Raw genomic sequence first — 22886 nt, 5'->3', positions numbered from 1 at the left:
TAAAGTCTTGTTCTCAGTATCCTGCTGAGCAAGCTGTTTGTGCCCACCTTTGTTTTCAGTATCCTGCAGAGCAGAATATCTAACTCAAGTAGGAGCAGCTGCAAGGGGCCTCCTAACTGGGGCTAGTTCCCCTCTTTCTGCTTATTTCTACCTTTCTACCTACCCTATCAAAAGCTTTTATACCTTTTAGACAATGAAACAGTAAATCTGGAAAGAATTGACAAGTCAAAAGGGTTTGAGCTATGGGTAGTAAATGGTGAAAAAGAAATTAGAAAGAAAAGGGTTAGTTTAACAAGGTTCGTTTATACAGCTAAGTTTTACTTCAAAGCCTAAGCCTTTAAACCACCCATCTTTTATCCACTAAGCCTGTTAACTTGAATATTAATTGCTCTGAAAGTAAGTTGTAACTTGAACAGATCTAGACTGTTTATAATGAAACCTTGCATAAATTACCTTGTATTAATTAACCATGTTGAGGTCACAAAGGGTAGGAAATTATCCTACTGGAATGAAAATTGTTTGCAGTAGGTCCATCTAAATAAGAATGTGTATAAACAGCCTGAATTAGCCTGTTTGCTTGTGTTAAGTACATTAACTTAAACGGAAGCTTGGTTTAAAAAGTTCAGCCTAAAACAGTGCAGGTAGCATCACTGGTTCATAAAGAGATAAGGTGAAGGAGAAGGTTGTGTCATATCAGCACCTTTTAAGGTAAAGAAGGAGGGGATCTGCCTTTAACTCATTAGCCAATCAGACTCTGAGGCCACTTCTTAAAACCACTTCCTGTCTCTGTACTTTCTCTCTCTCCGGTTGGTGGTGGGCTGGTGAGTGTGCACTTAATTTTGTTCCCTAATTGTTTTGAATTTCCTTTCCATTTGAACCATGTATCCTGGTGGCAGGCCTTTATTTCAAGCCAGCATTGGAGTGTGTGTGTGAGCCGTAAGGTGATTATACTCGGCTGGTGGAGACGAAGAAGGCAGTGAAATGCTTTGCCTGGCTTGTTTCCACGTGGGCCTCTGCAGTACTGGGTCTGCCTTCCTTTCTTAGACCTGGTGACTTAGAAACAATAGACTCTGTTTCATGTACAGAGTGTACAGTGTTCCTGGAAAATGTGTGGATTCATTTTGCTTGAAGGGAAAGCTACAGTTGTTATCCCAGTGCTGTTTGACTTCTGTCTCCCTGGGTGAGAGGGTAGGTCTTGGGAGGAGTTCAGACCAGTACATTGAACGCTTTTGTGGCTGCAGGGCCCTGGTCCTTACTGGGTTTGTGTGAGCTGCAGTGAATGCTGTCTTTGCCCTGGTCTTTGCTCAGAGCCTTCCAGTTTACTTAGTAAGATTAAAGCAGCAAACTGAAGTCAGGATTTTAGCCCTAAGAAGAGTTCCTAATTTTAATGTTGCCACTGTGGTGAGGGTGCCCTAAAAAGCTTAAGATATACTAAAAAAGATCAGGGGCCTTAGCTTAGTGCAAGCCTAAATCAAATTTCAGTGCCACAGCTTACTATTCCAGTGACCTTCAGTGAGTCAGTGAGCCATTCGGAGGCTCAGCTTTTGAGGATCAAAATACATGAAGGCCAGGCTCTAGTTAGTGTACAATAAATGCAACGTAACTTCTGGAAGTAAGCAATACATTTATTTAGTAAATCTTTTTTTTCATAAAAATGTTTTGCCTACTGACCTTGAGTGTAATTTCACCAGATTCCCATTTTTCTCTTTGTTACACTTTAGTTTGAATAAAGCGTATGTGTTGGCTTAGCTTTACAAGCAGGAGGTGTGAGAAAGACATAAACTAGTGTATGGAATGTAGTAACAGCCAGTTATAGACCTCTGATAATCCTTCTAATTCTCAAGCTTTATTGTTAATTTTATTTTTTGAATAGGTAGTACATTCATATGGTTCAAAGTCCAAAAGGGACCAAAGTATATACAATGAAGTCTCCTAAGCCAGCTGATTCCCCTTCCCAATAACAGTGTTAACAGTTTCTTGTGTATCCTTCCTGAGATATTTTCTGCTGCTATTAGCAAATATATGTATCTTACTTCCCTCCCTGCCCTAAGATTTCCAAATGAGTAAATACAGAGCATCCACATTCTTTATAATGGTTACACAGCAATCTAATATATGTACATACCGTAATTTATTTAACCTTTTTTATTCGACTTCTAGGTCATTTACAATTTTGTTATTTCCCCCACATGTGACATTTCAGTTGGGTTTTGATATATTGTTTATAAGGACTCTAAATATGCAGTGCTTCCAGTTATATTTATTTTGTGCACGTAATGATGACTAGAAACAACCAACACCATAATATCTTGACTGAGCAATAAAGACTTTTCTATAAAAAGCAACACCATGCTGATGGCTTTTAATGTGAGTACATCTTTGCCCACTTCGGTTTAAAGCATGTAACGTTGAGAAGGAATGACAACATGAACCACAGAAAGCACGTGGTCTTTGTGTTCACGGGCAGAAAGGGCATGCTCACGGTGTGTACTTAGCAAAATGTGTGCTGGATGTCTTCCTCAAATTATGATAATGAGTGAGTAAACTCATTTTAACATTAAATTAGGAAAAACTGACTTTTTTTGGGGGTGATGGAAACGTGCAAAATAAAAAAGGAAGCCTCCGGGAATTCCTACAAAGCTAATTTAAAAGTCTTAAGAGGCTAATAAGATCGTGTCTAATACTTAATTTTCCAGTTAGGAGGCTTTGATGACTGGGAGAAAAATTTCTTTTTGATGGAAGTATGCTTTTGTTGAGTAACTATATAGAATATACCGGAGTCTTCACTGTTAAGGAGGGAATTGAGGGGAAGGGGGCAGTGGACTCTTACAAGATGCAGCATCTTAGATTTGGAGGGGCCCTTTTACATGAGTGACTTTCTGGCTTCAAGATTGTTCTGAAAAGTTGAATTTTTTGGGCAGAATATCTGCATTCTTACTCATTAACTGGTTGAGCTTAGATACTTACTAATAGAAACAACATATTAAACATTAAAGTATTTTATATTCATTTTACCTCATTTAATCTTCTCAATAGTACTAAGAGGTAGATGGTATTTGTCCTCATTTTACAGAAAGGAAATCTAAGGCTTAGGGAAGTTAACTTGCCTAAGGTCACAGCAAATATGTGGGGGAACCAGGGTGCAAATCCAGTTCTGTCCAACTTCAAAATCCATTATCTTAACCCCTAAGCTAAGTTGCCTCATTTATTTAGTCTCTATACTACTTCCATATCTATAAAATGGATATGGCATAGTACTTGCAAAATGAGGTGAAATATGGAAAGTGCTTTATATATTCTAAGATAGGCGAAGTATTATGAAATAGATACAAATATGTTGATACAGTAAAAGATTTTATTTCCTCTTACATCCTGATTTCCAGTTATTCCTTCCTGTTGTTTCCCTTAGGTTCTATATTTTCAGTTCATTTTTATTCGTTCCTCCAGCAATGGGACTGGGCTGGGTGAAATAGTGGTCTCTTAGGATGAACTTCATGGTTAGTCATATTTCTGATCTCACCACTTATTTATGCTCTGAGTGGATTCCCCCTGCACTAAGAATTTAAAACAATTAGTATTCTTGGCTAAAATAGCTAAGAGTGAGTGGGGACCAAAACTTGGCAGTCTGTTCTGATAGTGCCCTATAGAGGTATCTCTAAAAGAGAACTATGCCAAGCACCAATATAGCATACTTCCCATACAAACTTCTGTATTTTCCTTTGTTTCAGGTTGAAGATGGAATCCATTGAGGAAGGAAGGCCTGGGTCTTCAGCACCTGTGTGCGAGCACAGAAGTGGCACTGTGAAAGCCTTTATAACATCTGCTGCAGACCCACTAAAAATCAAGTGGGCTTGTATTTGGACATTCTCAGTAGGAATGGTTAAAAGCTGATGGGATCATAAAGGCAAGTACTTGAACTTTGATCAAGATATGTTGCCTTACAGTGTTCTCTGTTACCTGTATATGTGTCTTTCCCATCTAAAAAAGGTAGGAGGTTCTTTGAGTTACCATTGTATCCCACAATCGCTAGACACACAGTCGGAAGAGTAAAATTGAATGGTAATGTAATAAAACAAGCCTCAGCTGATTTAGTATTGCGAATAATTAGTTTGTATCAGGCTTTGATGAAGCATCTGTTCATATATATAAAATGAATCTGTTCACATATGTAAAATGATACTGGTGCCATGAGCACCAGTACTTTGAAGCACTTGTCACAGGGAACAAAATGAGTGGGTCATTGATTGTTTATGGGGTATTTACAAAACAATTTATACCCAGTAAATAAGTACGCAGTAAATATGATGTGGCCTTCACATGGTAGAATGACACTTGTGAAACGACTAGACCCCCATAGGGAACATCACACATTGGGAAAGGCATCATTTAACACCAGGATTTATGTGGTAGGCTTCGTGCCATGTGCTAAACACACAAAGACCAGGTTCTTTGCAATCTTGGTTTTGTTTGTGAGATGAGACAAATAGAGAAGTTGCACCCTTAAATCTATAATTTATCTCCTGTAAGAAGTACTTGGATCATGGAGTTTTGAGATAGACATTATTAGAACTATAGAAACCTCCGACTTCATGTTTTGCTTCCTGTCTTTGTTCCTGCTGATCTGAAAACATTCTACATAATTAAAGCATTCAAGAGTAGGACAAGAAAGGAGTAAAATAACACTTTGATTATATCTCTGGGGTACTTAAAACTCCTCAGTTTCTTTCCAACCTACTGAGCCAGCCAGTATGTTCTCATTACGTTCTAAGGTAAACCATCTTCTGTAGCTCTGCTTTTTATTTCATGTAGGTGGTGGCAAGTTGAAGTGAAAACAGGGAGTTTTGACAACTAGACTTAAATCCTAGCTCTTAATAGCTAGGTGACCTTAGGAAATTTAACTTCTGAACCTCAAATTTCCTTGTAGATATGGGGTTGTAAATTTTGAGTAAAACGATTTCTATAGTTCTGTCAGCTTATTTTAGTCAATACCTGTCCTTCAAGGCACTGCTGTCCAACAGAACTTTCTGCAATGGATATGTTCTATATTTGTAATGTCCAATATGGTATTCATTAACCAAATTTAGATATTAAGCAGTTAAAAAGTGACTGGTATGACTAAGAAATTTTGTTTTTAATTTAATTTAAAGTGGCTGTGTGTGGTATTACTTATTGGATAGTACACTTTTTAAGAGCTGAGACGTAAGTGGCAACATTAGTTTCAGGTGCACAACGTAATGATGCGGTAATTGTATAGATTGCAATATGATTAGCACAGTAAGTTTGGTTAAGATCCATCACTACACCTTCTTAACATTTTTCTTGTGATGAGAACGTTTAAGATCTACTCTCAGCAACTTTCAAATATACAATATAGTATTATTTTAAGTCCAATTTTAATGTTCATTCAAGACTTTTTTTAATCAATAGGACGTTTTATTCAATTTAGTTCTGGAATGGAAATAATCGTCACATTTTATAATGTCTAATTTCAATTTCATATTATCTATTGTGTATAGTCAAGCATACCTGCTAGCCTTGTTCCTTCCCCTAACTTTATGAAACCATCCTTGATCAATGATTCTTTTAACATTACTTGCTTTCTCTACCACTTATTTAGTATTTACCATGGACATTAATTTTCATGAGTCTTGTCTTTTCTAGCTCGATTGTATTTGAGGTTATGAATTTTTAAATCTCCACATTACTATATGAAAAGGAACCTGATAAAAATACAATTGTAATATTTTTAGTTAATAAGTTTTAAATGATCATTAACTGTAAGAGAAAATTTTTCTATTTAGTAATTAGATAAAGAACAGGGAATAGTCTGAAGGGTTGCCTACAGTGATGAATTCTGTGTCCAGTCGGAAAGTTCAGATTACATTCAAACAATGGAAGAGGAAATTAAAGCTTCTCATATTGCCAGCTTGTGGCTGACTTGGGCTCCAAGTGATGAGAATTCAATTTTGCTATGTCAAGGGAAGGTTTTCTTTAGCTTATTGCAATAAAAAGTGTACCAAAAGTAAAGGTTAAATATAATCGATATTAGCTCAAATGAAATTGAAGTGTATTTTGAAAAAAACTTTTGGATTACCTTCTCCTATCTAAATCTTAGTGTCTTCCTTTTTTTTTTTTTTTTTTTTAGGATTTTGTGAATTCAATGACTAGTTACATGTGTTCTGTCATCACACCCGCCTGTGGAGTTGAGAGGCTGACAGTGACCAGTGCCATTTATGCCTCATCTCCCTGCATTTGTTCCCATGGCTGCCAAGCTCTGGCTGCAGTCAGCACAGGGCTCTTTCCTTTTGCATACCTGTTCTCATTGTGAGACTGTTGACCTTTATAAACTTTCAGAGGCTGGTTACACTTATTGCACAGTTTTCCCCAAACTTTTACATTTATACAAAAAGTTGAGCTTGGGTAGAAGTCCTGCCCTACTCTGATACTGAGTTTGAGCATTTGATGACATTCTGCATGTAGGTGGATCAATTTATATTACTGAATGGAGATTCAAAGAATGAGCAGTTTTCCTTGAGGTTAATTTTCTTTGTGGCTGTATGGGTGTGACTTGTGTAGGCTGGTGTGCATTCAAGTCTTGTCGTAAACTTTGTGTTTTTTTTTAATTTGTTTTCCAGAGATAATGCTAAGTAGTCAATAGATTCTGTAGTTCAGCTTCATTCCAAGATAGATGCTGGATTCATCTGATACCAGAGGTAAGTGAAAGAAAAACCTTCATTCTTACCTCATTTGAATCTCTAATCACTTAGCAAGTTTTGGGGCTCAGTGTTCATAGTGGCTGAGATTTGATACTTGAAAAAGCGTTGGTTCTAACCTTAAGATTTTCCTGGTTTAGGGATGAGGAACCGGTGGTGGTTTGCCCTTCACCAGTCATTTACAGTTTGCCATGATGAAATGCATGTTAAGTCCGTGTTTCAGCTGATCATCCTGATTAAACACATGCTCTGAGCAGACTAAAGCTAGGGCAAACACCTGGAATTCTGCTTGTTGGAGTGCCTAATTTGGGATCTAGCCTGTGATCCCAAGTAATTCTTAAATCTTTCTGAATTTGATACTATAACACTTTTGTTATGCATTAATCTTTTCATCAAAAGATCTCTATGATATAGACAGAACTAGGGTCAAGAATTATAAAAAATTTGAACAGTAAAGAAACAGCACTGATAATGGGGATAATTCTATTTTATTAGTCTATATATCAGGTTAAGAGAATCTCAGAGTCAGATCAGTTTTGTCAGGATCATATAATGCAACACTATACAGTCACTTACAAGTTGTGTTTACCTTTCTTTTTATTATTAAAATTTATTGGGGTGACAATGATTAGTAAAATTACATAGGTCTCAAGTATACAATTCTGTAATACATCATCTATATATCATACTTGTGTGTTCACCACCCAGAGTCAGTTCTCCTTCCATCACCATGTATTTGATCCCCTTTACCCTCATCTACCATCCCTTTCCCCCTTACCCTCTGGTAACCACTAAACTATTATCTGTGTCTATGAGTTTTTGTTTCTTCATTTCTTTGTCTTATTTCTTTGTTGCTTTCAGTTTCATATCACACATATCAGTGAAGTCTTATAATTTTCGACAAAGGAGCCAAAAACAATGGAGAAAAGAAAGCCTCTTCAGTAAATGATGCTGGGAGAATTGGAAAGCCACATGCAAAAGAATGAAACTAGACTGCTATCTGTCACCATGTACCAAAATTAACTCAAAATGGATCAAAGACCTAAACGTAAGACCTGAAACAATAAACTGCGTAGAAGAAAACATAGGCAGTAAACTTATGAACCTGGGTTCAAAGAACATTTTATGAATTTGACCTCAAAGGCAAGGGAAATAAAAGCTAAAATAAATGAATGGGACTATGTTTACCTTTCTTGAAATGGGAGGGTATTCATGACACATTGAATTAAAAACAAGTTACAGAGTAATACGTATAATCCTTTTACTGCCTAAACATTTTTATATACTTATTTATTTGAGAAACCACCTGAAAGGATATACTCTAATACTAGGGATTATTGTCTCTAGAATTGGATTCTATGTGTGATTTTGTTAACCTGTACTTTCTGACTTTATTATATCATGTATTATATAGTTTAAAGTTATTTTTTTAATTAAAAAAATTTTTTTATTCCTCAGTTTTATTATTATTTTTTAATTAAAGTTTATTGGGGTGACAATTGTTAGTAAAGTTACGTAAAGTTCAGGTATACAATTCTGTAGTACATCCTTTATAAATCACATTGTGTGTTCATCACCGGGAGTCAGTTCTCCTTCCATCACCATATATATGATTCCCTTTACCCTCAACTACTACCTGCCTCCCCCCAATTTTTAAAAAATTTTTATTGGGGAACTGTGTTTTTACAGGACCTATCAGTCGTCTTTCAATCTAGTTGTGGAGGGCACGCTCACTGGCCTATGTGGGAACTGAACTGGCAACCCTGTTCAGAGCTTGCGCTCTAACCAACTGAGCAATCCTGCTGCCCCCTAAAGTTATTTTTAAATAACCTAGATGGAAGAGGCTTGTATTCTTTACCTGTGCCTGAACGTTTCAACAGAATGGGGTAAATCTGAGGGTAAAATACAGGAAATACACATAATTCAAAGTAACATCAGCACTTGAAATAGTTTTTTAGCTTTTGGCTATGTCTTTTGCAGAAATGAAATTTCAGGAGACTGAAACTAGATGAATTTCTTTCTAGAAACTTCTTTCCCAACCTTGGAACTCTTGGCTGCTGTAAGTCCTGGATATACAATAGATGATGACAACATTTTTCTCTTATGGTAAGGCTTATGATGAAATTGAGAAGCTTTGATATACATATGAATCTTTGAAAATTCAGCTTTGTGACATTATGGCTAGCTGCTAAGGTTCTACAAATTTTATTTTAAAAAGTCAGATGTTGAGAGGTAGCATAGTAGTAATACATGGGTCAGACTGGAGTCAGGCTGGGTTCAAACCCATCCTCTGTCACTTAACCAGCTATGTAAACTTGGCAAGTTTCTTAGTATCTCAGTTTCTTAGTGTCTATATCTTAGAAGACAATGCTAGTGCCTGACTCAATAGTGCTTGACTTTGAAGATTAAATTAGGTAATACATGTGTGGGGCTTAGAACATTGTTAAGCGTATGGTAAATGCTCAGTAGATGTTAGCTGTTTTATCAGTGTTCATGTGTATATTTATTTTAGACTTTTTCACTATCTATTCATTTCTGACATCTGCATAATAGGGTGTTAGAAATTCTTTTATTGCTTATGTGCATCTTCCAGTCTGCCGGTTCCTCATTATTTTTACCCCAAAGCCTAATTTAATTCTTGAATTAGGCAACATATGGTAATAAGGACTATAGTGTGTATCCCTATATAATTCCAGTAACATTTTCTCTAGTTAATTATTCTTGGTTCGGGCACTAATTCTTTTTATAATCTGATTCCTCATTTTTGTCTGTATAGCTGGACCAGTTGATATTTAATGGTTGTTTTCGCTCTTGACTAACTCTAAAATTTAGATGTTATGATTCCTGTAAGTCACTTGATAGCTTTATTTTTTATTTTTAAACTTTTTATTTTTTTTGTTTTGATTTTTTTATTTTGTCTTTTTTATGTTTTTTGATAGCTGTATTTTTGATAAATATTTCTTAGAACATCTATTACAGTTTATTAGAATGGTTGGAGATAAACTTTGATGGCTGTTCCTCTCACTGCTTGGAGCCTTAGGTAGTGGGATTTTAGTCCATCATATATATAAGCTGACTTGTCTTCACTCAGAGCACCATGGGGATGGATTGGCTGTCCATTAGTGCCTTCTGATTTTTGTGGAGTCAGACAATTACAAAACTTAGTAATTCTAGGTTAATAAAATGTACCTGTGATTTAAAAACAAAACAAAACTAAATTTAAAACATGAGTATATAGTTTGAGAACCCTTTGATTGCAATAGTATTTGAATAGCACTGATCTTGGGCTATGAAATGAACTCTAGTGAATTGATCTGGGATTTACTGAAACATTATACTACTCTAAAGTCATTCATGTTTAAATTTTAAATGGTTTACTCAGTTTTATACTGAGTGATTGTTCACATATTCAGGGCGATACTAAAAATATCTTTTTCTTTGCAGTATGAAGGTAGACGATTCTTCAAATTGAAGATGGAAGCTTTTGTCACCAGAAAAGGTTTTTAAAATCAACTTGCAAAAATGTAAGAGGCAGCAAAGGAAAGAGTAAAATATTTTCTCGTTCTTAGATTCCACATTGTAAACTCCGTGAAAGCAGGCCAACTTCTTTATCCTTAATGCCTGTCCCAGAATAGATAATCAAAAAATAAACTATCTGGGTACCAATGAATCTACTTATAATTCTTAATATCTGGTTATGATGCTTGATCCTTTAAGAGGCAATAAAGAATGGCTGTGCAAACATCCTATGTATGTGAGGAATAGATATATAAAAGCTTACTGATATTTAATAGGAAATCTTTTATTAACATTTTATAGTCTTATTGGATATTTACCATTGATTTAAATTACACATACCACTCAAGTATGATAAAAAACAAACAAACATTATTTCTGCTTTATATTTAATGTTGAAATAGTCTCAGTTTTGGCTACATTATACTACAGGGAATTTTTTGCCCAATATACTGTACTTACATTCATGAATGTATATTTAATATGCAAAAGGTATAAAATACACATCCAAATATTGGAAGTCTGGATTACTTCAGTGTGTTTTGGAATGAGATTTAATATCATGCTTATACCAGAATCACACCAATGGTATGTAACTGTAATAACTTCTGTTAGAATACGAAACCTATTTAAATTAAGATTCTTTTATTAAAGTATCAAATTAGTTTTAGATTACATGATGCTAACAGCCAAAGATTCAAAGATAATGGGAGGTAAAGTTACTATCTCTGAGACTCTTAGAGAAATGTGGTACATAAATACTCATAATATAGCTGAAAGTTACTTAGAATATTTACACAAGATCAAAATCAAATTTCCAGGCAAAAATATCATTTTTGAAAGGTGAAAGTAATATGTAATGAAATGGTGTAAGTGATGTATAAGCACAAATTGTACTGTCAGTTTATCCAGACTCCTTATAGGTTAAAGATCTATAAATGTAAAGGAGAATTTTACACCTATAGAAAAGCAAAGAATGTGACATTGGAGTAGACATAAGCTCAAAAAGGAAAGATTGATAAATTTGTATACAGTAAAATTCAAACTGTATTTGCATGCCCTGTAACTGGCAAAGGATTTCATATAAATGAAGGAAATGATCAAAGGATTAAATGTGCAATTCACAGATGAGAACCCCTGAGTAATCATTCACATGAAAAGATGTTTAATCTCACTAGTTCAAAGAATTACACATTAAACAACATTGAGAAACCATTTTACTGCCATTAGATGGGCAAAACTCAAAACAGAAAAACTGATACTTCCATATGTTGCTGGGTCTGGAACGTGGGCTCCCTTTTCTGGTGGCAGTAAATTTAAGTGATACTTTGGAGAGTGGTTGTTTAAGATACTTATACACTAACCCAGTCTCTGGGTATTACGTTGTGTAGGAATTGGCATGTGTAGTAAAGGAGGCATTTACAGAAAGTTCACTGCAGTATTTTTAATTGTAAAAACCGGGAACCAATGTCCATTAAAAAGTGGATAAATTGTGGTATATTTGTAGTATTTGGCTATTAAAAGGAATTAATACAAAGTATGTATATTAATTTGACTACATCTCAAAAATGAGTTAAAATGACCAAGTGATATGTGCTATGTGATGAGATTTGGTGGTTTTGGAACATGCAAAACAAGACTGATGTTTACCGTGTTTACCTGAAAATAAACCTAGTCAGACAATCAGCTCTAATGCGTCTTTTGGAGCAAAAAATAATATAAGACCCGGTCTTATTTCACTAACATAAGACCGGGTATAATATAACATAATATAATATAGTATAGTATAATATAATATAATATAATATAATATAATATAATATAATATAATATAATAATACCTGGTATTATTTTACTATAATATAAAACCCGGTCTTATATAAGACCGGATAATATATTCATTTTTTGTTCCAAAAGACGCATTAGAGCTGATTGTCCGACTTGGGCTTATGTTCGGGGAAACACCGTATGCATATACTAAAAGTGTAAAAGCATGTATGAGAATAATAAACACCGAAATTTGGCTGTTTACTTCTGGAGAGGTGGGAGGAAAATGAGGTTGAAGTGTACACAGGGGAGGTTTCAATTATATCTAATGTGTTACTTCATTAAAAAAGATCAAATGTGAGAAAGGTTTGGGTTTATTAAAGCTGTGATGCTTTGATATGCTTGATATTTAATAATAAAATTTTGGGTTTATTAAAGCTGTATGATGCTTGGTATTCTTGATGTTTAATAACAAAAACCAATATTTTAAAAATATTTTTTTGGTGGGTGGTTGCCTTAGCCTTTCTTGATTGATTTCAGTGGTTTCATCTCCAGGAGCACCCTAGAAACAAGCCAGTGAAGGGTTTGTCTATGCCATGAGAACAGGATACATGCCATGAAGAAACAGTTAGTTCCTGATATTCCAAACTACTGGGATATTAAGACTTTGTAGCTCCCCCCACTATATGTGTAGAAAGAAAAATAGTAACTCTGAAAGGCGTTTAGCCAAATGGGTTGGAAATTGGAAACTGATTTAGAGAGAAAATGGTGTGGGGAACACTAGGTTTTGGGAATCAAGAGGATGACCTTAAGCTGGAAGGGATTGTATTGCAGAACAAGGGTAACTTGGCTAGGATCACAAACTTAGGTACTTGTATTGGTGGAATTTGAATGCTTTGTGTTTTATAACTTTAAATGACATTGTACCCTTTTCTTTTTACATTTGGCATAGTCAAAACCAGAAAATGCACAAAAGGCTCAGATAGCCAAAACATGTTAGGGATTACATGGTTTATAAATGAACTTAATTTTCTCTGAATCCAGTTTGTACCACTAGAATCAGGTCACAGCTCTAAATTCTCAGAAGATAGACATTTTAGGAAATGTATACAAAGCCCAAGATGACCCTTTCTAATTACTGTGAACAAGTTGCAAATAGACCAACTAGCAGAATGTTTTAACAGGTTTTTTGGAGAACGGTTTAGTATTAACATTTCACAACCCACCAGGGGTTTGCAGGGCTTGGTGTCCATTGTTTTGCTGATTAATTGGATTGTGCCTGTTACAAATTCATAGTGGAATCACATCTGGAAAGGTGGTTACAAAAGACAGCATTAAAGCTTATATCCCCAGGACCCCTCAAGCCCTCCTCGGCTTAATTTCTAGTGTGAATTCTAATCGACTCATATATTGAGCCAAAAAATCATAGTACAGAACAGAAAAGGAAGTGACAGGTAACAGCATTAGGATCAAACAAGTACAAACATTTAAACAATCACAAGTGGGTCCAGGAGAGCACACAGGCTGATCACCTCAAAAAAGCTGTGGCGCCTGATCCCAAGTGCTGTAATGAAAGTTCACAAGGCAGAGTGAATCAAGGAAAGTTCCAGAGGATGTGTAAAAGCTGGAAAGATAGCTATATCAAGATGAATAAAAAAGTCAGAATCTACCTCAAGATGGAGGTGATAGCTGTCCAATTATATGTCGGTATCACCACTTCTGGGAATTTTTCCTGAAATCACTTAGCCTGTGCTATCCAGCTGGCACTCCCCACATGTTGCCAGGACAGACACACGCGTGTATTAGCTTCTTAATTGTTCCTCTCTGCCCTTACCCTCAGGGGATTGACCTCAAATGTTATCCCCATTAAAGTTAGGAGGTACTCTTGTGCTGGTAGAGGGCAGTAAAGGTAGTCAGTTACAGGATCTGCGAGGCTCCAAGTGGGAAACCTCACCCAGGTGTCGGATTTGTGCGCTCACTGCCCATGCGACGTGCAGTGGGTCCCAGCATCCTGAGCGGCTGGACCCGGAGCTCGCCACCCGGCCGGTGACTGCGCGTGCGCCCCGTGCGCCCTCCGACGTAGCGGCGACACGCGCCGCAAATCCTTTCGCCTGGTGGAGTTACAGAGGCAACGGCGTTTTCCCGCGCTTTTTCTCAGGCGCCTCAGGTTAGGTACTTAATTCATATTACTGTTATTTTCTCTGTGGAGCGCAAAAAGCAGGCCAAGAAGTTCTGACTGAAGTTTCTGTGAGTCTAACTCTCAAAAACTTGGCCCTCAGCTCGCTAAATTGGCTTTCCCCCAATTCGTGGAAAATTTGGAATTAATCTGCGCCTCTCGCACTGCCTGAGAAGCGTCTCAGCTTCAAAACTGTCCCCAGGTCTTCTGCTTCCTCTACTCCCATTATGCTGCTGAAGGTAAAAGTTGACCTCATGACCAGCTGCAGGTGCCGTACACCTGTGGGGAGAATCACTCAGCGGTGACATTTGGGGTAAAGGTGTCAGAACGTCCTTGTCAACCCCTATGACCAAGGCAACATTCTTGACAGATTTTGTCTGTCAATAAACGTGAACATTTTTTCTTGGTGTTTAATTGGTGTGTCACTACTATGTTTTACAATGTATGACTTACTTTGGTATATCCCGAAGATTGCTGTCCGGTTTGGAGTAGTAAAATTCCAATAAGAGTGGACACCATATTGAAAAGTAACAAGAGTATTTCGTTTTAAAAATGTTTTAAATAGAAGCATAGCATTGAATAGTATAATAGGTGAATTGTTGATATGGTGATAAAAAATCTGCTTTTATATAGTCAGGCTTCATAATGGTCAATTAATTGGATGAATTAGATTAGTTTTCATTTAATACTATCAGGTTACTACTCTTTCAGTCAACACAGGTAAAGAATCTGAGAAATCAGCATATATGAAAAAATTTAAAATACTTTGCACTAAAGAATGGCTAAAATTAATGCCTGGACTTTTATATATGCCAAGAGGAGAAGTAATACTAAAATATTCTAGCAAACAATGAATGGGAAATTTGGGTTTTTTGTTTAGGCATTGAGGAATGGCAAAAAGCACTAATTTGATGTTTATTTGTTTGTACTTTGTAAATGTTACTGAACTTTTTCTCCCATGTACGTATTATTTTTGATTTTAGTGAGACTTGGAACCACCCATGTCTTTAACTATTTCCATAAAAAAATTCTCAATGGCTTTGTAGTGATTTGCATGAAGGAGCACAATTAATATTGATTATAATAAATATAAAACAATGAAATGTACATTATTTTACCATAAAATGAAAACATGCTTTATTTATTTAGTTATTTATTTCATTTCACTGCGATTTGACTTATATGACCTTTTCATTTACTCCTTAGGATCCTTTTCAGCACCTAAAGACATCACTTTCTATTATGTCTTTGTGTGAAGACATGCTGCTTTGTAATTATCGCAAGTGTCGAATCAAACTCTCTGGTTATGCATGGGTTACTGCCTGCTCTCACATTTTCTGTGATCAACATGGTAGTGGTGAGTTTAGTCGTTCACCAGCTATCTGCCCTGCCTGCAACAGTACCCTTTCTGGCAAGCTAGATATTGTCCGAACAGAACTCAATCCATCAGAGGAATATAAAGCCATGGTACTGGCAGGACTTCGACCAGAAATTGTGTTGGACATTAGCTCCCGAGCACTGGCCTTCTGGACATACCAGGTTAGTGCTTAGGCTAGTTTCTTTGGAGAGTGTGATTTAAAGTATATGTGGAAGTTTCTAGTAATGTTTTTCCTTCATCGTGTTTGCAATTATTTTTTATGAATGTATGGAAAACTTTCTTTTTAGTAAATCATCTTCAAAAGTAGGTTTAGGGCAGCCTGTTAGCTCAGTTGGTTAGAGCCCGATGCTTGTAACAACTGGGTTGCCAGTTCGATCCCCACATGTGCCAGTGTGAGCAGTGCCCTCCACAACTAGATGGAAGCAACTACTTGATTTGGAGCTGATGGGTCTTGGAAAAACACACTTTAAAATAAACTTAAAAAGTTAAAAAAAAAAGTAAGTTTATTGCTGAAAATCCAAAAGGAAGAAAATTAAAAAACATCCATAATTTCCCTCACTCAGAGATAACCATTGTTGATATATTTTGTGTATTAGATTTTTTTCTGTGCATAAATATATAAATAAAAATATATATTTTTGTCTTTACAAAAAAGATAAGAGCACACGTACTGTTTTAGTGGCCAGTTAAGGTTGACAATATATTATGTCTATTATGAATATTTTATTAAATGTTTTTAAATTAAGTATTCTATAATCATAATTTTAGTGGTTGCACTGTATCATGATTTATTTTCATTATAAAAAATGCTGTGATGAGCATTTTTATCATCAAATCCACATCCTTAATTATTTACTAAGATTAAATTCCTGAAGGTGGATAAATACATTTCCATGTTTTAAAATTGCAGTATTTTAAAGTTGCCCTCTACTGAGATAATATCAATTTGTATTCCCTTAAGAAGGTTGTATTCCCTATATCAGGGTGCTTGGTTCTCCACACTTTCTACTGTCCAATTTGATGTGGGTGAAATAGAATCTCATGGCTCTTTAAATATGCATTTCTTGGATGACTTTTAGATGTACACATTTTCTTGTATTTTTGCATGTATTTTTCTTTTATAAATTGCTTTTCAGTTTGCTTACTTCAATTGCTGTAGGTTTTTTTTCCTACTGATTTGTAAGACTTCTCTCTATATATTTAAGTCAGATGTTGCAAGAAATTTTGTTTTTTTCACTTTTATTAGTCTTCATTGATTTTCTTTGGACATACAGAAGTTGAAAATTTTAGTGTATTCTATGTAATAATATTAATGATTGCATTGTATCATATTTTTTCCTAGGTTATTTAAAATGATGCTGTATAAGCATTTTTATCATCAAATTCATACCCGTAACTCTTTTCCTTTATGCTTTCTGCCTTTGGTGTGTTCTTAGAAAAACTTACCTTCTGTGGAGAACTTTTAATCATATCTTGGAGTATATTGTATCTTGCATGTGCATTTATAAGACTGCTTCCTAAAGGTTTTGTTTTCTGTCAAGTAAATATTTTCATTGTATTTTTCTGGGTAAGATGTCTCTGTTATACACTGTTGTATCATCTTATGCTTACCTTTATTGTATTATTAATATTGTATCATAATTACCTCCATACATGTTCACCTTCTCTAATTGGGAGAGTTCTTTAGGTCAAGTTTTGATTCTTGTATATCTCTGTATGAGCAATGTAGGATCCTCAGTGACAATCATAGTTACTGGTCTTAAGTCTCAGTAAATACTTATTGACTGAATGAATAGACACTGTATATTAAAGTAGATTCCTATTTGGGGGTTAGTATTGATTGAACATGTACATGTGATATTGTTTTCATCATTTAAGATATGGAGGAAACCAGTGAGTGAGTTAGTAAGGTAGCCAGAAATGAATTTTTCTTTACTTCATTAATTTTTTTCCTAATATTTTAGTCATTCAACATACATTTTTTGAGTGCCAGGAAACATTTATATTTCATGCACCTTCTTAGGTGCTAGGTACACAGTAATGAAAAAAAATGTATGAGCTTCCAGGAGGCTACACTTTAGTGGTGTTAAAGATTAAGAAAAAAAACCCAGACATTTACTATCTATCTCTATCTATCTATCTATCTATCTATCTATCTATCTATCTATCTATCTATCTATGTCTATCTTTTTAAATTTTATTGGGAATATTCGGGTAAAGTGTGTTTCTCCAGGGCCCATCGGTTCCAAGTCGTTGTCCTTCAATTTGGTTGTGGAGGCCGCAGCTCATCTCCAAGTCCAGTCGCCAGTTTCAATCTTTAGTTGCAGGGGGCACAGCCTACCATCCCATGCAGGAATTGAAATGGCAACCTTGTTGAGAGCTCGCACTCTAACCAACTGAGCCATCCGGCCGCCCCAGATATTATATTTTAATGTAATGTTCTCACAAAGTGACATCTTGTCATTTTTCCTGTATTTCAGTCATATGTCCTATCCACACTCAAAGGGAGAATATAAGTACCAGGAGGCAGGAATAACTGGGGGCTGTCTTATAATCTATTTTCCACACTGTGGGTTACTTGAAACACAGGATTATATTTCTTAAAAATTTTTGGACTACATGTCACTTGTTAAGGTTAGACAAATACTCATTTCTTTTGTTGGTGTAATGGTAGTAGTTTGAGATTTCTTTCTATGCATTTAGTGACATAACGTATTATTTTCAATAATAATCACCCTAATTCTTAATCTGATTCTAAATGTTAATAACAGTCCAGTATAGGCATATTTTTCTGTTTGTATAAAGTTTCATATTATATAACTTTATATTTATTGCATTAAAAACCTTTATTTTTTTCTCTTGGGACAGGTGCATCAGGAGCGTCTCTATCAAGAATACAAATTCAGCAAGGCTGAGGGCCATCTGAAGCAGATGGAGAAGATATATACTCAGCAAATACAGAGTAAGGATGTAGAATTGACCTCTATGAAAGGGGAGGTCACTTCCATGAAGAAAGTGCTAGAAGAATACAAGAAAAAGTTCAGCGACATTTCTGAGAAACTTATGGAACGAAATCGTCAGTATCAAAAGCTTCAAGGCCTCTATGATAGCCTTAGGCTACGAAACATCACTATTGCTAACCAAGAAGGCACCCTTGAGCCATCCATGGTATCACAGTCTGGTATTTTTGGCTTCCCTGTAGGTAAGGAAAGACATGCAATATCCAACATCTATTCTTTAAATCCGTGATTTTTCACACTGTTCTATACAGTTCCACGTAGTCTGTGGAGACTCCAAAGGCCTAGAGTGGGATAGGCTCTAGGTTCTTCATGTCTCAACCTGTACATCACTGCTTTTATCTATTTTATTTGATTATGTTTAAGTTACATGTTCAATTTGAACTGTAAATTTGGGGTATATCTCCCCAAAATAAAATTTTGCAAATTGGTCCTTTAAATGAAAAGCTATTTAGTTGTAATAATAATAATAGCTGCCATTTATTGATTCCTTACCAAGTGCTAGGCACTGTTATAGATGTATTTATGTTATTTTAAAAACTTTATAAGGTAAGTATTATTTTTATCCCTCTTTTACAGATGAGAAAACTGAGATACAAAAAGTTTAAGTAAATTGGTCAAGGTCACAAAGCTATCTTCAGAGCCCAGACTCTTAATCATCTGTTATCCTCTAAGAAGGCTATATTTCACTTTTACAAGGCAATACTGATTGCACAGTTCTTAAGTTATTGTGGGTTGTTTGTTTGGTGGATGTTTTTGTTTAGTTGTCCATTCATCAAATATTTATCAAATGTGTTTCACATGCCAGGTTGGTAGGTATAATCCCAGGCAATGAAGATATAAAGATTATGTAGATAGGATTCCTGCCCTCTGGAAGTACACAATCTAGAATGATACTAGCCCTTTTCTGCTTGTTTGATGCCTTGGCAGATACAATGAATCAAGTGTTATTGTGTATGGGCATTTGTAGATGTTCTTATTTTTTCCCTTGTCCCTATCCACATTTATTTTTATTTCTTTCATATTCACCAGTCTTTTTCTGTTCCTCTTTTTGTGCACACTTACCTTTTTCCTTTTACCTCTTACTACCATTTCTGGCTTGAAGCAGATATGGCCACCATTCTCCTTTAGTTATGTGTTCCCTTTAAAACTTGTACAAGCCCAGGAAGGGTTTAGTGGACGTTGTTAAATGCTTATTGAATCAGATCTATTGTCTGATTTTTTTTAAGGCTATTCTAATTGATCTCATGTCATGAATATGTGCCAGTTTTTATAGTTGTCATATATTTTTTTGGAGTGTTTATGGTAATCTTTTAAAAAACTTAGTCTTAAAGAACCTGGGACAAAAAATTATATACCCCCTTACATGTATATATGATATTCCTTTGAAGTAGATTAACAAATAAATAAAATTATGATATTATACATTCTAGCTCTACTAAAAATGTATTTCATTGTGTCAAATTACTTTAGGTGATGAGGTCATGGCTATCACAGAAGAAGGTACAGTTTACACTGTGGTCGGGGGAGGGGGTGGGGACATCATAGTTCTCTTCTTTATCCAACATTAGGTTTATATTTTATCTGTCTTGTATGTGTTGGGTTCTGTTAAAATATTTCTGGAATATTGAATTACTTTAGTCTTTTTGGTTCTAAAGGTCTGTAAGTAAATAGATGATTAAGTTTTTCCCTTATTTTTTTCCTAGGGAACAACTCCAAGTTTCCTTTGGACAGTACACCAGTTCGAAATCGAGGTGGTGCAGATGGAGATTTTCAGTTCAGACCATTTTTTGTGGGTTCTCCCACAGCACCCGAACCCAGCAATAGCTTTTTTAGTTTTGCCTCCCCAAGTCATGAATTAGAGCAACAGCAAGTCTCTAGCAGGGCCTTTAAAGTAAAAAGAATTTAGCTCACATTACAGAATGTTTCTGTTTACTTTAAGTGTTGTCATTTAGCGAATAATCTTTATTCTAGATAGGAGTCACCGACCTCCCTGTGCTGTTGGTGACTTCTTCCCTGTGCTATTAAGTCTTTGAAGTTGTCTTCACATTTTCAATTTATGAGAAACTCAGTGGCAGTGAGGAGTGGCTTTCGAGTCTGGTTTCTTTTCCTATTTCCATTATATGAAGCATGAGCATTTTATTAAACTCAATTTCATTGTGAACTGTTGAGTTTTCACAATTAGTAAAAAGGTTACAATATTATTGGGTGTTTTGTAGATCAATGGTTGTTTCTGTCTGGGCTATTTGACTGAGCTATGTGTTTTTGCATCTGTATAAAAGCACCAAAGCACTTATGTTATATGTCTACATGTCACTTTGGGTTTTGGTATTTATGCATATATGTATATGTATGTTCCTTTATATTGATATTTTGCTGTATTTGCTGGTATATTTATGTGAAGATTTTGGTTCAGGAAATGGTAGGTGTGTCTACAGTTTGTCGTTTGGGTGTGTACATTTATTTCTATTTATTTATGTACTTCCTCTTATAATTACTTGTTTGGAGTGTTTATGCTTATGTCAGTGAATGAGAGTACAATTTGATGCACATCTGATCATTCCCTATTTCTATTTAAAAGTAATTCACATTAATAAAGTTATTTTGCAAAGTTGATTTTTTTTTGCCGTTTATTTTAAAATAAAATTGCTCTTTCTTTACTGTTTTGCCAGCTGTTGCCTTGGTTTACTTATTTAGGAATATACTTCTAATGCAGAAAACTTACAATATGTTATTGATCTTGAGAGATTGTATTAATTAAAATACTTTAAAAGATTTATTCCTTGTTTTCCTTTATTCAGTAATGAGGATTTCGGATTACTGTCACAGATAACTTATTTAAAGCATAGAGTCAAGAAAGAAATTTGAAGGATACTTTCAGTAACTTTATGTCCTATAAAGGCAAGACTTGAAATCGTACTGGTTGGGGAGACAGAACATCTGGGTTCTAATTATGGCTTTTTTTGTTGTGTGTCTGTTTAAACTTTCTGGGTTTTTGTTTCTATATCTTTATATTGAGGGATTGAATTAAATTATCCAGTAAGCTTTTTGTAACTCTTAAATTTTATGATTTATTCTTAATGGTTTGGGAGGAATTGCAATGGAATTATCCAAACTGCCAAATCTCAGCTTTGTTAGGTAATAAAGTCATACTGAAATAATTTGAGGATATTTTATATTTAGTCATTGTAGAAAGGAGTGAATAATATCAAGCAAGTAATGTTTTCTTTAGGAGTATAGAATATAAAATCTCTTCAAAAATATTTAATTTTATTAAATTATAGTTGGCATACAATATTATATTAGTTTCAAGTGTACAACATAGTGATTTGACATTTATATATCTTACAATGTGCTCAACACACTGTCTAGTAACCATCTGTCACCATGAAAAGTTACCACGCTATTGACTGTATTCCCTATTCACCTTTCCACAAATCCCTTCACCTCCATATCCTAAAGTTAAAATTGTGTCTGAGAAAGAGGATGAAAAATCTTGACTTAAAAATTTTAAAACGTCTTTCCCTATTTCATAGCTAATCACAGATTTTATAGATTACAGTGCAAAATATTTGTTTTCCCTATGCAATTTTAAATTTTGTTGGAAAATGCTTTGAGGAAATACTTTTATGTACATTCATGATTTCTGCCTTGAACTTTGCTTCTTTAAGTTCACAAAATCACTTTGAAGTACAAGAAGCTATAATTAAAACTAAAAAGTACAGAGAAACTTTGAAGTCTCCCTTTCACTCCTGCTCCCCAGCCACTCCTGCTTTCTGGAAGAAATTACTGTTGCCAGTGTCTTATATCTCTTTCAGAGATAGTCTAATGGAAGCAAATCATTTTTTACTTAAAAATTATACTTATTTTTGATAGCTAATACATATACAGATAGAAATTTAAAAGTGTACAAAATTCAAAAGAATTTTCTTTGCCCACTGATAACTCTGTTCCCATTTCCCTCGCCAGAGACACTCATTATTTCTTACGTATCCTGGATATCGTCTATCAATAAGCATTGTTAGTGTACTATTATACTACTAGTGTATTAGTGATGGTTTTCATAATACCATGCCAAGTGTAGATTTATTAGAATTGTGTGTTCAAAATAAAATTCCTCATATAGAAAATCACTATAAAGTTTGGAAAATATTCAGACAAGTTACCATTGTACTACATTTCTTTCAAATGTTAAACTTGTAACAGGCATCCATAGTCTTAACCTTTTTTCCTTTCTTTTTTTGGGGGAGGGAGGGGACCTCAATAATTTCTACTTAAGTGATATTTTTCAGTTCTAAAATTTCCATTTGGTTCTTTTT

At 35.0% G+C, this 22886-nt stretch overlaps 1 protein-coding gene and 2 non-coding genes across 5 annotated transcripts; all 3 read left to right on the top strand.

Moving 5' to 3' along the window:
• The first annotated feature begins 771 nt into the window (after positions 1-771).
• Positions 772-21183, top strand: CCNB1IP1 (cyclin B1 interacting protein 1). Of its 3 annotated transcripts, none has more exons than XM_074327944.1 (9): positions 772-821; positions 3729-3904; positions 6636-6713; positions 7575-7761; positions 8738-8819; positions 10158-10237; positions 15379-15711; positions 18419-18752; positions 20274-21183. In XM_074327944.1, exons 7-9 carry the CDS (start codon positions 15415-15417, stop codon positions 20474-20476), a joined length of 834 nt encoding a protein of 277 aa, XP_074184045.1. In that variant the 5' UTR covers positions 772-821; positions 3729-3904; positions 6636-6713; positions 7575-7761; positions 8738-8819; positions 10158-10237; positions 15379-15414; the 3' UTR covers positions 20477-21183. The 3 variants fall into 3 exon arrangements, with proteins under 3 accessions (XP_074184045.1, XP_074184046.1, XP_074184044.1); XM_074327945.1 differs by having other exon boundaries at positions 3729-3987; positions 8694-8819; XM_074327943.1 differs by having other exon boundaries at positions 773-821; positions 8694-8819.
• On the top strand, positions 6897-6973 carry LOC141570937 (small nucleolar RNA SNORD126). Its single transcript, XR_012495377.1, has one exon. It is a non-coding gene; the product is annotated as a small nucleolar RNA SNORD126 (small nucleolar RNA).
• LOC141570929 (small nucleolar RNA SNORA79) lies at positions 9720-9867 on the top strand. The gene has a single exon (XR_012495371.1). It is a non-coding gene; the product is annotated as a small nucleolar RNA SNORA79 (small nucleolar RNA).
• Positions 21184-22886: the final 1703 nt, after the last annotated feature.

Source organism: Rhinolophus sinicus, linkage group LG03 (genome assembly GCF_036562045.2).
Source record: "Rhinolophus sinicus isolate RSC01 linkage group LG03, ASM3656204v1, whole genome shotgun sequence".
Classification (NCBI taxonomy): domain Eukaryota; kingdom Metazoa; phylum Chordata; class Mammalia; order Chiroptera; family Rhinolophidae; genus Rhinolophus; species Rhinolophus sinicus.
Note: the sequence above shows the minus strand (reverse complement) of the source record. Positions and strands in the feature narration are given on the sequence as shown.

Bases quoted from the DNA above. Each gene is read 5' to 3' on its own strand.
- CCNB1IP1 (XM_074327944.1), top strand. From the start codon at position 15,415: ATGTCTTTGTGTGAAGACATGCTGCTTTGTAATTATCGCAAGTGTCGA. The intron at 15,712-18,418 runs GTTAGTGCTTAG...CTCTTGGGACAG, and splicing joins TGGCCTTCTGGACATACCAG to GTGCATCAGGAGCGTCTCTA. The intron at 18,753-20,273 runs GTAAGGAAAGAC...TTTTTTTCCTAG, and splicing joins TATTTTTGGCTTCCCTGTAG to GGAACAACTCCAAGTTTCCT.